The 14761-nt window shown below is 48.6% G+C and overlaps 1 protein-coding gene across 1 annotated transcript in view; it reads left to right on the forward strand.

Moving 5' to 3' along the window:
- The first annotated feature begins 1606 nt into the window (after nt 1-1606).
- LOC147747282 (uncharacterized) overlaps nt 1607-14761 on the forward strand; it is a 142117-nt gene continuing 128962 nt past the window's right edge. Inside the window, exons 1-2 of the mRNA XM_086925163.1 lie at nt 1607-2238; nt 2298-3684. Coding sequence (XP_086781289.1) covers nt 2577-3684 — 1108 coding nt within the window. The 5' untranslated portion in view covers nt 1607-2238; nt 2298-2576. The remainder of the gene's footprint in view (nt 2239-2297; nt 3685-14761) is intronic.

Consider the following 14761-nt stretch of genomic DNA (forward strand, 5'->3'; position numbering starts at 1 on the left):
TTTGCGATGATCCACGCTGATCGAAACAATTATTAGAATCGGAAGAATTATTGGAACAATCATTTTGAGCACCGCAACCTCTACCACGTGATGCTTGTTGGGGACCACTACGACCTCCTCTAGATGAATTACCACTATTACGCTCACTCAAAACTGGACAATCGAATTTCAAATGACCTTCGTTCCTACAATAGGCACACCGATTGTACCCCAACGTAGATCTCTGCGAAGAGGAGTCATTTCGTGTTTGCGACCTATTCGGCTGAGACTGCGATAGATTCCGCTGTTGCGAATCATTCTGATTCGAACGTGGAGGATACGCTTGTTGCAACAACACTTTCGTTTTGAGCTCTTTCGTCTTTTTATCGGCACGATCATTCTCCTCTTTCTCTCTGTTCTCATAATATTGGGCCGTGGCCAATATCTGAGCAGAAGTGGAAACAGCCCACGCACTTTCTGAATTCCTTAATTTGTTGCTTAAGTCCGGCAATAAATTTGATACAAACTTGTCCACAAACAACCTCTGACCTCCTTCAGTGCCCATATCCTGACCACTATGATCAATGAATGCCTCCTCAAATCTCGTAAAGAAATCAGAGACACTCTCGTCCTTCTTCTGTTTACAAGCGGACAACTTGTCTCAATTCACCTTCATAGCTGGCATAAGCGTTTTCATAAGAGTGATTATTCTCTGAGGGAGATTAACAATCAGCTGTTCGGGCTTAGCCCCACCAACTTGCAAAGCATCTGCAGCAAGTAGTGCAGCCCAGTCACCGCCTAATTCTGCTGCATGGTCTTGCTGACGAATCTTTGCCCATACCGGTTGCGGTACGACATTGCCAAACAACATATCAATGTCGGCAACATCCACAAGCTGCGACAATTCTTTATAGTACCCTGCAGGATTTTTGCGAGGGTCAGGCAAAGATTGCTTTACTTGTAAAACTTCCGATCGTTTCCACGGTAGATGTATCCACACTCTCTGAAAGTGTGGCAAGACAGCAGGATTACCACCAGGATTACCTGGCATCCATACTGGTGGGACTTCGCTCATGGGATACTGACCAGGCGCTGCTGGCGATCCCTCAATATCTTCTACAAACAATGCTCGAGGCATTATACAAGGACGGAAAGATAGCAACTGCTCGACAGCACGCCGAACATTGCTACCCACTATCATTCCGCTCGCAAACTGAAGCTGAAGATTAGTCAGAGCAGTCAATGTGTCGTCAGACGCATCAACCGATATCTGATCACGCAAAAGCTTGCACATCTCCTCAAAGACAAACCTCTGTGTCGGTACGTTGAACTGAGAGAACGTATCAAGCATCACACGTGGAGGATTCCTAAGGGGATATTTCATCCAAGCCATTGCCATGTCATATAGGCTGAGGCGAAAAGCCGGGAGCCGCTTGCTAATCTGTTTTAATCTTTTTGTGTCACATATTTGCTAAAATGCCGATTTTATGAGCACTTTTACCTGTGTTATTACGCTGTGACTGCCATCCCGACCGCTCTGTGGGCTCAGCGCCGCCTTAGCGCTGACAGCCGATTTCAGGGAAGGTAACTCGGCGCCAGTGCCGGCGTGCGACTTAACCACGCCCCCTTGGTGGCCACGCCCCCCCACGGTGTATTTAAAGCTGATCTCCTAGCTTTACCTGTCAGAACCCTTGATACTCCTGAGGCAAAAAGCCGGGAGCCGCGTGCTAATCTGTTTTAATCTTTTTGTGTCACATATTTGCTAAAATGCCGATTTTATGAGCACTTTTACCTGTGTTATTACGCTGTGACTGCCATCCCGACCGCTCTGTGGGCTCAGCGCCGCCTTAGCGCTGACAGCCGATTCCAGGGAAGGTAACTCGGCGCCATTGCCGGCGGGCGACTTAACCACGCCCCCTTGGTGGCCACGCCCCCCCCACGGTGTATTTAAAGCTGATCTCCTAGCTTTACCTGTCAGAACCCTTGATACTCCTGAGGCGAAAAGCCGGGAGCCGCTTGCTAATCTGTTTTAATCTTTTTGTGTCACATATTTGCTAAAATGCCGATTTTATGAGCACTTTTACCTGTGTTATCACGCTGTGACTGCCATCCCGACCGCTCTGTGGGCTCAGCGCCGCCTTAGCGCTGACAGCCGATTCCAGGGAAGGTAACTCGGCGCCATTGCCGGCGTGCGACTTAACCACGCCCCCTTGGTGGCCACGCCCCACCCCACTCCTACATAAATCATGTGTCATTTCCGTACGCTCAGCGGACGGGCGCAGCGGGCGCGCCGTTTGCGCGCCGAAGGCGCGCCTAAGGCAAGCCCGTCTGCGCCCGTCCGCGCCTGGACCGTGCCCAGGGCCAGACCCCCTGCCAGTTCCGTTGATTCTACCCGCACGTGCTGGACTAATACCCAACTACATCTCTTAAATCCCTCCCCCTGCTCGGCCACTACCCTCTGCAACCCTGACCATTTGGAAAATGCTCCCTTCCGTTGCCCTCAATGTAACTTCACTCTCCCGTCCTACCTACCTCGTTTGCCTTCTTATCCTATATCGCAGCCCTCTTCGTCTCACCACCGAACGCTGAAAGCAGGCATGGTTAACTGCCGGTCACTACCCCGTCATGCCAATGATATCTGGATGTCAATCTCCTCTGACAAGTGGGATATTTTATTTCTCACTGAGTCCTGGATCACTGATTCCTCCTCTCCGGATATCTATCTTGCCATCCCCCCAGGCTACGATATAAAGTGCATCAATCGGGCTGGAGGAAAATCTGGAGGCGGACTAGCCGTCATCCTTAAATCCCATCTTCAGCTGACCACTACCAAACTTACCAACATCGGTATAATTGAAGCCATGTACTTCTCTGTATCCGACTCCGCGGCAGCTATACTGGCTGGTACCTTAGTCTACAACCCCCCAACTGCCGCCTCCCCTTCACTTACTGCACTTACCCACCAGCTGGCTGACCCATCCCTTAAACACCAATATTTTCTAGTCTTAGGTGACTTTAACCTCCACGTAGATAACCCTCTCTGCGTGAGGGCTAACAATCTGTTGGAAACCATGGATAGTCTGAACCTCACACAATTAGTCACTGGTCCCACTCATGTGGCTGGGCACACCTTGGACCTTATCTTCGCCAACTTCTCGACTATCATCGTCCTCCCCCCCCTCCCCCTTACTTGGTCGGACCACTATCTTATCCCCTTCTCTCTCGCCCTTGGCTGGAAACCTGCCCCCTTGGCCCCCAGGAAAGAGTTGGGAAGAAAGTGGCATAAGGTCACATGTGCCACCTTGGACCCAGTATTCCACTTCCAGGCGGAATACCTCTCCACTGATATTGACGGAAATGTATCTAAGCTGAATACCGCCCTAATCAAAGCTATTGATGCCATTGCTCCCCAGAAAATCATTGCCTCCACTAGATCTCGTCCCTCTGCCCCTTGGTTCTCCACCTCCCTCCGTGAGGAAAAAAGCAGATGCAAGGCACTCGAACGTAAGTGGAGACAAAACTATGACCCTGAAGCTAAACTTACTTACAAATCTGCTTTGAAAAAATTCCTCAAACATAAAAAAATTACTATGAAAGACCATTTCTCTCTTCAAATTGCTAATGCCAAAAACTCATCAAAAACCCTTTTCACCATTGTCAAAGACTTCATTAATCCTCCTGCTAGGGCCACTCAGAACTCTGCGAGTCAGGCCCTATGCGACGGACTCTCTGACTACTTTCTTGAAAAAATAAACAAACTCTGTATCTCCTTCCCTAAAGGGCTAGCCTCCCTGCCTCCCCCCACAAGGCCCCCAGCTTCTCCGTCCTTCCTTTCCTTCAATAAACTCACCCTGGACGATGCCATTAGGTTACTCACCCACTGCAAATCTGGCGCCCCCTCGGACCCTGTCCCTGCTAAACTTATGGGAGAGCTGGCTCCTTCATTAGCCAGCTCTTTCCTTTCCATCTGGAACGCCTCCCTCCGCCATGGCTTTTTCGCTACTACTTGGAAGGAGGCTTTGGTGATTCCCATCCTAAAAAAGGCTGATGCTGATCCCACTATCTTCGCCAACTACCGCCCCATTTCCCTTCTCCCCAAACCCGCAAAGGTCCTGGAAAAAGCTGTGCAGCTGCAACTCACGGAGTATTTGGAAAGCAACTCTTTGCTGCATGACTCGCAATCCGGTTTCCGGGCGGGATCATTCAGCACAGAGACGGCTCTGCTGGAAGTATCGGAAACGATCCGGGAATGCGTGGACAGGGGCGAGGAGGCTATGCTGGTCCTCCTCGACCTGTCCGCTGCATTCGATACGGTCTCCCACCCCATCCTTCTTGACCGACTCAAACAGATAGGCATTGGCGGCACTGCCTTTAGCTGGATCGAGTCCTTCCTTTCAGGAAGAAGTCAGAGGGTGTTGCTGCGGCCGTTCAAATCTGAGGATAAACCCTTGTCATGCGGTGTGCCACAGGGCTCTGCCCTCAGCCCTCTATTTTTTAACATCTATCTTGCCCCACTGGCCGACGTGGTGGAGTCCTACGGAGTCAGGGTGGTCTCTTATGCTGATGATACCCAGCTGATGTTTTCCTTCAGAGACCACTCAGACTCCGCGTTCACCAACTTCCGCCAGTGCCTCAACAACATCAGTGTCTGGATGACTGATAACCACCTTAGACTCAATGCTGACAAGACAGAGGTGCTGTTTTTTAACCTGAAAAATTCCATCCCTTCCTCTTGGTGGTGGCCCACGACACTTGATCCTGCTCCCTCTCCCGTTCACTCTGCCCGTAACCTGGGATTTCAGTTTGACGACTCCCTCTCATGCAAAACTCAGGTTAATAAAGTGACCTCTGCCTGCTTCCTGAAGTTGCGCATGATCAAAAAGATACTCCCCTATCTCCCTCTGGACTCCCGTCGTACAGTTACCCATGCCCTCATTACGTCTCACCTGGACTATGCCAACAGCCTTTATGCCGGTGCCCCTCAATATCTGATAGACCGGCTTCAGATTGTCCAGAACGCGGCGGCCAGATTAATTGTTAATATCCCCTACCGTCAGTCAGTCTCCGCCTATCGTAAGGAACTTCACTGGCTACCGGTGGCCAGCCGTATCCAGTTCAAGATCCTTACCCTCGCCTACCGAGCCATCAATGACCTCGGACCCAATTACTTGAAAAAACGAGTCTCAATATCCCACTCCATCAGATCCCTGAGATCCAACGACCTCCGCCTTCTGATCTCTCCCCGTTTTAGACTCACTAGAATGGGCGGCAGAGGGTTCAGTGTTATCGCGGCAAAATTGTGGAACGCTCTGCCAATCGATCTTAGATTCTGCCCTTCTGAATCCATCTTCAGGGCCAGACTCAAAACTTGGCTCTTTTCTGGACTCTGATTTTTATCCTGCTATCTCCCTCTCTGCTCCTTTCTTCTCACCCGGAGGTTCAGGTTCTAGCGCCGGGACACCCCTTCGGGGGTAGCTGTGCGCTTTACAAACTACATAAATAAATAAATAAATATAGACAGTCACGTTCCCTATTACCGGGAAGCTGACTTCGTCTTTGGGGACCATCAGAACCAGCGGACTCAAGAATCGGTCCAAGAGAATTGAAAAAGTTAGCAGCAACAGAAGGGACACGACGTCCAGTAGACGGGGTATTAGGGTAACACAACGGGGTAACAAGAGAAGTATCAGAAACAGAAGGAACAGCAGGAGTAACCAGAACAGTAGGAGCAGCGGGAACAGGAGTATGAGGAAGTACAAGCGGAGGAGCAGTAGGGACAGAAGTAGGCAGAGGAGCAGGAACAGTTGGAGGTACAGGAACAGGAGCAGGTTGGGGAACAGGTACAGGAACAGGAACAGGGGGAACCACAGGAACTGCGGTACCCTGCACATACGGAGGTGGCGATTTCAAGAGATAAGACAACAAGGGGTCCTCTGCTACTTCCTCCTTCTTATCCGTACCCGTCGGTAAAGCGGGGTAACACTTATCTATAGTTATGCGCTGCAATCTATCGAAAACTTCCTTTTCCTTATCCTCCTTATCTCGCTGGAACTGCTCTGCATTTCTTACCGTAGTAACAATACCTTCTCTCTTATTACGTTTAATCTGTTTGATTTCTTTCTGCTTGGCTTCTTTACGCCACAACCGAAAGGAATCAAACATGGCCGGCCTTGCTTTTCTTTGGAACAATTTAGCTTCAAGATTATCTAAAATCGGAGTCTCAAAACTACCATGAGGTGGCCAACTAAGGACGCCGTCTTTCTTAGTGTATGGAACCCAACACTCATTGAACGTAACTGGACCTAAACCGTGTCGGCTGTACAACTCATAAGTTGGAGTTCCAATCGGAGGTATCGGACACGAGTCCTCCAATCGGGAATCCGCACCACAACTTCTAAAGCAACTGAACAAAGTACTACGGCCAGGCATCGCGCACACTAACCGAGTTTCACAAACGTCAAGGGTTATAGGATTACAATATCCCTACAAAGAGCAAAACCCTCGTTTTTTGGCGACTGCAGACGTCAAATATCACAACAAAGAACAAAGTACCAAGAACCACAAATGCAATGGAACCATGCAACAACTAAGCACCCACAACAAAGGACTTTGGGAGCGGCCCACAAATACTTAACTCAAAGATCAATGGCGTCACCAGGAAGGCCCGTCAATCGTCTCGCTGTACCAAGGTCTACGCCAGGCGCCAAAACAGGTCTACAGTCAGGGCAGCAGTCCGTCGCAGACGTCAGGAGGCGGGGATCTTCGCGGGAAAAGTCGTCGGGCCACTTGTTTCGACAACTGAATCGATGAAGCGGGGTGCACCTTCCCTCAGAGATTTCACACGAAGTTCCTCACGATCGTCGGGCTTGGACTGGTACCACTGATGCAGCCCCACTATGGGAGCCAACTGAAGGACTGGGTTTTTGCTAAGACCCAGCGGTGCCAGGGATAACACCTAAAACCTTCGTGGGTAACCTGTTCCGGCGTACAAATGACAGAGACACGGGACACTTCCTTCGGCGTCAAAGATTCGAGGTTTATTACTGCAGGGAACACAGAAGTCACAAGAAGTACAACATGTGTAGGTTTGAGGAGACTGCTTCAAATTGTATCTGTGGATCGCTCCTCTTATACAGTTTTCGAGCATAGGATAACATGGTGCACAAAGGTTTACAACTTGGTTCCCATCGTAAAAGACATAAGGGGTCGCTTTCATGTATTCAGGGCCCGGAACATAACTACAGTAACATTTAGTGGTTCCCAACTGTAAAAGTACATCTTCCCACCATTAGTACATTCCAATCGGCAGTAAACGAATCAAGGAAGAGACAGAAACAGGTGCAGAGGAAGACGGAAGCAGTGAACAGATCGAAAAGGGTGTAAAAGGGGTGGCGTCAAGAAACACGAGTTGCTAGCATCAAAGGTGACGTACTTAATGAATGCACAACTGAGACAATAGAGCGGCACGGCAAGATGAGCCTCGAGCGGGGCCATCTGCCTTACAGTGTCATCCTCCTCATCATAAAGACACCTTCAAAGGAGACGTGTCTTCCGCAAGAGTTTGGGAATCCCAGGGTCGCGAAGCGGACAGCGTCCGTTCGCTGGCTACTTGAGGGCAAGAAACAAAATAGATGCCGTATCTAAAATAGAACCCGTGGGCTCAGATGAAGAAACCCACGAAACAAACGAACGGTTCAGGTTAGCACAGCGTAAACGCGTACACCCACTAAACTCGTCATTTGCGGTTCATAGATACCAGACTCGACCATATTCGTGCGAGTCGAAAACACCACTTACAATTGTCACGGAACCTCAAGAGTTTCAGTTTATTCGCCAGGTAGCACGGAGAGGAGGAGTTCAAGGCTTTGTGGATGATGCAGGAAGTCTTGTAGATAGCTCTCACCTCGATGGGAAGCCAGCGGAGGGTGGATAGCATGGGAGTGATGTGGTCGCTTCTTTCGGCCCCAAAAATGAAACGAGCTGCTGAATGGAGAACAGACTTAAGGGGGGACAGGTGGGATTTGGGGAGGCCAGTCAGAAGAGAATTGCAGTAGTTCAGTCTGAACAGGACCAGCGATTGGACCAGGGTTTTAATGTCATGCTCTGGGAAGAAGCGACGAATACCCCAAAGAAGGCGCAGTTGGTATCGGGCAGACTTGCAATTGAATTAATATGGGAGAGTAGATTGAGTTTTGTGTCGAGTATGACACCAAGGGATTTTGCGCTGTCAACAATGATGGGTTTATTGTTCAGCAGATTCATCTGACCCATCCATGATTGAACCGGGGGAGGAGAAAGTGAGGAGGAGAGGAGGAGGAATTCAGTTTTGGAGGGATTCAGAATCAGTTGATGTGTTGACATCCAGTTTTGAATGGAGTCGAGGGTAGAGCTTAGGACGGAGAGATCGTGAGTGGAGGCAACCTTGAGGTAGATTTGAGTGTCGTCTGCATAGAGATGATAGTTGACCCCAGATTTACTTAGGAGATTTCCCAGAGGTTTCAAATAAAGATTGAACAATGTGGGTGCAAGAATAGAGCCTTGGGGAACACCTTGACCCACCGCCGAAGGAGATGAAAAACTGTCCGCTATTTTGATCATTTGAGATCTATCAGAAAGGAAAGAAGCAAACCATTTGAGCACAGTTTCCGCCCATTTTCTGTTGAAGAGTGTTGAGGAGGGTGTTGTGATTGACAGTGTCAAAGGCTGCCGAAAGGTCAAGGAGAATTAGAAGACAAGACCCCCCCGAGACTAGTATTCGCAGCGCGTCATCGATCACTTGCAGCAGGGCAGTTTCAGTGCTGCAGTTTTGGACGAAGCCGGACTGGAAATTGTCAAGAAGATCATTGTCCTTGATATGACGAGAGAGTTGTTTCGCAACACATCTTTCTGTGATCTTCGCAAGAAAGGGTAGGTTAGTGACAGGGCGGAAGTTGTTGAGGTCATTCGCATCCGCAGTGGGTTTTTTAAGCAGAGGGGTGACCTGCCCAGTTTTGAAGGGAACAGGAAGGGAGCCTTGACAGAGTGAGAGGTTGACCAGAGTGGTCCAATAGGGAAGAGAATGGGTATAGAAGTCAATGGCAATGGCACTGGGGATGGGGTCAAGCGAGTGGTTGGAGGGCTTTGTTTCGAGGATGCACTTGAGGAGGACATCTTCAGAGATGGGGTCGAAGTTCTGCCAAATGGCTAGTGATTTGCGCTCCTCTGGAGGGGTAGGATGAGCGACCTGAACCACAAGTGATTTCAATTTTTCGTCAAAGAATACAGCGAAATCAGCAGCTTTCTTTGTAGAATCCTCCAATTTGGAGGTTGGGGGAGAGTACTTAGTATTCTTGATGAGATCCAATAGTTGTTTGGGTCTATTTTTGGCTGAGTCAAGGAGGGTTCTGAAGTTTGATGCTTTCCTAAGGAAGATGTGCTTGTGGTACTTGGATCTTGCTGAACGAAGCGTAGCCAAATTATCGGTGGAGGGTGCTTGCCTCCATTGTTGCTCCAGGAGTCTTAGGTGCTTCCTTTCTTCATATAGGGATTTGTTGAACCATGGTTCTGAGGGAATGGGCCTTTTCTTTTTGCTCTGGAGAGGAGCAACGCTATTGATTTCGACTGCAAGGACTGAGAGGCAATTTGAGGTGAGATCGTCAACATCTAGGTTCGGGTCTAGCCTTGGAAGTGACAGCGAAGCTGAATCTCAGAGGGACCAGTGACGGGTGCAGAGCGCCAGGAGGCGCTACTAAACAGCCCGCGGCAGCGAGTACAGCGGGGGCAGCAGGCAGACACTTACCACGCCAACGGGCAGCCGTGAGGGGAACGGCAGAGTGTCAGGCAAAGAGGGAGCACCGGGAGACTCCCTGGACTCCGACCTGGTTGCAGGTCGCCTTCCACGCCATCGGGCAGCCGTGAGGGGAATGGCACTACATCCCCCAGCAGCCTCGGGGGCGGCGGCGCACCAGTGACTGGTGCAGAGCGCCAGGAGGCGCTACTAAACAGCCCGCGGCAGCGAGCACAGCGGGAGCAGCAGGCAGACACTTACCACACCAAGGGGCAGCCGTGAGGGGAACGGCAGAGTGTCAGGCAAAGCGGGAGCGCCGGGAGACTCCCTGGACTCCGACCTGGTTGCGGGTCGCCTTCCACGCCATCAGGCAGCCGTGAGGGGAACGGTACTACATCCCCCAGCAGCCTCGGGGGCGGCGGCGCACCAGTGACGGGTGCAGAGCGCCAGGATGCGCTACTAAACAGCTTGCGCCCTCTCGCTCCGCGAGTCGCGCCCACGGGAGTGCCCGGGGCGAAGCCCGGGCAAAGGGCGGGCCCTTTGTTGCCCTCAGAGGCCTGAAGAGACTGGGCTGGGCCAGAGACCCTGGTCTACGTGAACTGACCCTCTTTTTAATGCAACAAGTGAGACTTTACTTCATTTTAATATTTGTGTATAGTCGCATTGCAATTTAAACACGTATTGTTTCTATTTAGGATGTCTAAAGCTAAAATTGATAAAACTGCAACTGGCCATAGTACTATCGATAATTACGTGGTAAAAAAAGTCACTCAGATCAACAGTGAACGTCGGGCATCTCTAGGGAAAGGGCCCCCAGAAACAGCACTGGTTGAGACGCCGCCTCTGATAGCGATGGTCGCTGAGGGAGAGGCCAGCGTCAATGGTGCTGCTAGAGAAAACTATTGTGGTAAGGGCTGAGGTCCATATAGATCACCAAGATACATCTAGTGAGGATTTGGAGGAAGTTCTGCCAGTCATAAGGCCGGTACGCAACTGTAGGAGAACACAGACAAAAGGGGGTGGGAAACAGAACAAATAAACTACTGCTGTAGATTCTGCTATCATTAATGTCCCACTTAATAACCCCTTTGTGTTTACTGGAAATAAGGAGAATAATTTAAATGCTAATATTGCACAACTGGTTGCCCTCATAAAAAACCTCAAGTCTAAATTGGAATCTAAGGTAGAGGAGGCTATCAGACCTTTAACCACCAAGATAGACACCCTAACAGCTGAGGTGGCCAGGCTTGGTGGTCTGGTATCTTCGTACCAGGCTGCAGTTACTGGATTAAGGGATAACCCTGGGGAAGGCAGACAGGCAGGGATGGTGCGGCGAAAAACTCAGTCGAATTTCATTACTACGACGGCAGCACCTACCACTGTGAGTAGGGCACCAACAAAAGCAACCACACCAGCCATTCAAGTAACAGTGGATCCACAGATTCAGTCTAACCCTGTTTCCAGACATGGAACAGATAGCAGGCCGCATAGGAGTAAACGCTATCTTAACCTACCGCCTGACTGCACACCATTTGTGGTAGTTTTAACAAATGTCCCACCCTGCGGTACTCATCCTGCCTCACCCTATGACGAATCTCATGCCTCACTTAAAAACAAAACAGTGTCATGGCTTAATAAAAACTGTGGCTTCCCAATTGCATATTCTGATCAGATAGTGGCAGTCAGGAGGGTGAATTGGGTGGACCCATCGAAAAAAATGGGAAGCGGAGACTGCATTGTTGTGAACTTTAAACATCCCCAACATGTGGCCACCGCTCTCTTTAGAGCTACGTCACTGATATATAACGAGAGCAGTATATGTGTCCGACCTCTGGAGTACTTCTATGCTCATCTCTGCCATAATCCCCCCCAACAAAGGCTGTTTAGTCCAGTGGCTGAAATTCAGACCCAGGTCATAGACACCCGCTTTCAGTATAATATTGTTAACCCGAGGGGATCTGGAAACGTTACCAACATACAGAATAGACTTAATTTTATGGGTCAACCTAAGCCTGGGTTTAACATCAACACACAGAACAGGTACGACCTTTTATCTGGCCTGGACATGTGTGACTGACAAGAGATTCCTGTGGGTCAGGGCATCTCAATCTCAGATGAATTGGTACCCATTCTGAACTCACAGGATAAAAATTGTGGTAGCAATGTTGTCTTGTGGAATATTGCGGGGTTGGCTGCAAAAATGGCAGACATAAATTGAGTCAACTACATTAAGCAATTTAAGGTTATCTGCCTACAAGAGACATGGCTGGTTGAATGTGATCTTTTTCTAGAAGGGTACAAGGCCTTCTATGTCCCGGCCACACCATCATTAAGAGGCAGACCTAAGGGTGGACTGGTGATTTTTGTTTCTATTCTTGTTACCTGTAAAATCAGTAGAATTGATGCAAATGATCCTGGTATGATGGGTTTGGTTTTAAATGGGGAACACTGCTGAGTATGTTTAGTGAATTTTTATAATGCTGCCAATGTCACTTTAGTATCTAACTCCGTATCTGTCCTGCATGCTTTTCTCACTTCCTCTCTAAAGGATTTTATTCATAACCTCATGATTGTGGGGGATCTCAATGTCCACCTGTGTGGAGACCCTCTGCACAAATGCATAAATGATTTAAGTTGTGAGGGCATGGAGGGACTCCACCTGGATCATACAATGGCGGGGAACTATGCAATGCTCTCCTAGATAACCTGGACCTCTCCCTGGCCATGACACTCAGGGATCCATTTAAATGTTTTGATACTCCCACCTTTAAGGGGCATGGGATGGGCACCTTTATTGATCACACGCTGTTGTCAACGACACTGCTGCCTTTTCTGGATTTGTTTGATATTGTCCCAAGCGAATTCAGTGACCATAATCCTTTAACAATCCGTCTGAAGGGACCTTGGTTTACTAAGGAAAGACAGATATGTAACTCCGGGAGGCTGGGTACCACAGATGGGAGGCGGCGCCTTAAATGGTCAATGGTGACTCCAGACTTATTGTATAAAAACATTGTAGATACATGTACTGAGGATATCGTGAACGGCACTCAGGTGGGGGCAGACCCATGACGGGTTCTCACTGCTTATCAAAATCTGTCGGAGAAGGTGTCAGACCTGATGTTGGGTCCAGCAAAGATGAGTGTGGAAAAACGTGGGCCAAGATGGTTTAATCATGATTGCTCCAAAGCTGCTCGTAACCTCAGGCTAGCACTGGCAGCTATTCCGAGAGTGCAGGAAAATGTCAAACTGTGCCGTAGAGAATATAAGTCCATTCTTAAATCCCATAAGGAGTCGTTAAGAGTAGAAGCGCGGAACGAGTTACTTGACCCCTCTACCTTAAAATCCAGCACCAGATTTTGGACAATAATTAAAAAACCATTCCTGGCAGAAGACCCGGGTAATGGTCTGGACTGTTTTATTACCAAGGAAGAGTGGGAACTTCACTTCAAACAATTATACTCTTCTGGGTTACCTGTAACAACTGAGAAAATGCTTGATGCTAGGAGAGGTGCTATTAGGTTTACTAATGGTGAAGTTATGGTGGCCATTGAAGGACTTACTGCTAGAAAAGCCCCAGGGCCCGATGGGATCCCCCCAGACTTGTATAAGTCTGATCCACACTTCTGGGCGCCCATCTTGGCTGCAGTATTTAATGCAGCTGCCAAAGTGGGTTGTCCTATCTCCTGGAGACTATCAACGATTGTTCCCGTATTTAAAAAAGGGGATAAGGGCAGTCCTCACTGCTACCGGCCAATTTCATTAATTGACTCCTTGGTCAAAATTATGGGGAGCATTCTACTACAGAGAATAACATGCTGGGCGACTGAAAATAACATCATGTCAATCTCTCAGTATGGTTTCTGTGGGGGGCGCTCCACCATAACCCAGTGCCTTAACCTCTTCCTTGTATTGAGCAAATATACCATTGTACAGAGGGGAACTGTCCATCTTGCCTTCATGGACCTTTCTTCAGCCTTCGACTGTGTTAACAGGGGGGGCTGTGGAGGTCCATGAGGGAGCAAGGTGTGGACTCAGGGATAGTTGACTTTCTGGTGGATATGCACAGTAATACCAGTGTTAATGTCAGATATTCTGTAAATGGGAACACCACTGGTCATTTTGACATAAAGAAGGGAGTGCGCCATGGTTGCATTCTTGCCCCCTTCCTTTTTAATTTGTATATCAATGATTTAGATGATTACCTACAGAAAGTACAGGCAAAGTGCCCCAGAGTTGGCAGGCGGGGTATTCCAGTTCTTTTATACGCAGATGATGCGGTTTTAATTTCAAGAACGGAGAAGGGACTCCAGGCGCTTTTAAATGCTTTTAACACTTTTATGTCTGACCAAAATCTATTGGTCAACATTCCAAATCATACATTATGCATGTTGGCCAAAAACCTAAAAAGAATTCTATTTTTAAATTGGATGATGTCCCAATACCAGTCACAGAAACATTTTCATATCTTGGTGTCCTGTTTGATACCAAGCTTAGCTGGGGTCCCCACCTGGCTAAAAAGAAAGGTGAACCTACAAGGGCTAATGCTTCTGTTTTTAACTTTACGACAAAACTGGGTAAGAAGCCAACTAATGCAATGATTAAGCTTTACAATGCCAAATCTGTTGCTACAGCTGCATATGGTAGCGAACGTTGGGGTTATGTGGCTGGAGAACAGTTGCAGGTTGTCGAAAACAATTTCCTAAAACGTCTACTTTGTGTCCCCACCAGTCAGTACATGAAGAACTGGGAATCCAGTATCTAAGTGATATCTTTTCTTTAAGGCCTCTGACTTGTTGGGTGAAACTGTGGCTAAATCAGGACATACCTCTTACCCATTTGATTGTAAGAGATCTTGTATCTCAGGACCAATTCATGTGTGTCCCTTGGTTAAAATATCTGAAAACTTGCTTTTCCAGGCTAGGCCGCCTGAATTTGTTTGAAAACCCTAGCAGAATTGTAAAGGGGGATGTAACAGCAATCAAACAAGCCTTCTATAAGGACAAGTTGGCTCAA

The sequence above is a fragment of the Lissotriton vulgaris genome, chromosome 1_1, assembly GCF_964263255.1.
Source record: "Lissotriton vulgaris chromosome 1_1, aLisVul1.2, whole genome shotgun sequence".
Classification (NCBI taxonomy): domain Eukaryota; kingdom Metazoa; phylum Chordata; class Amphibia; order Caudata; family Salamandridae; genus Lissotriton; species Lissotriton vulgaris.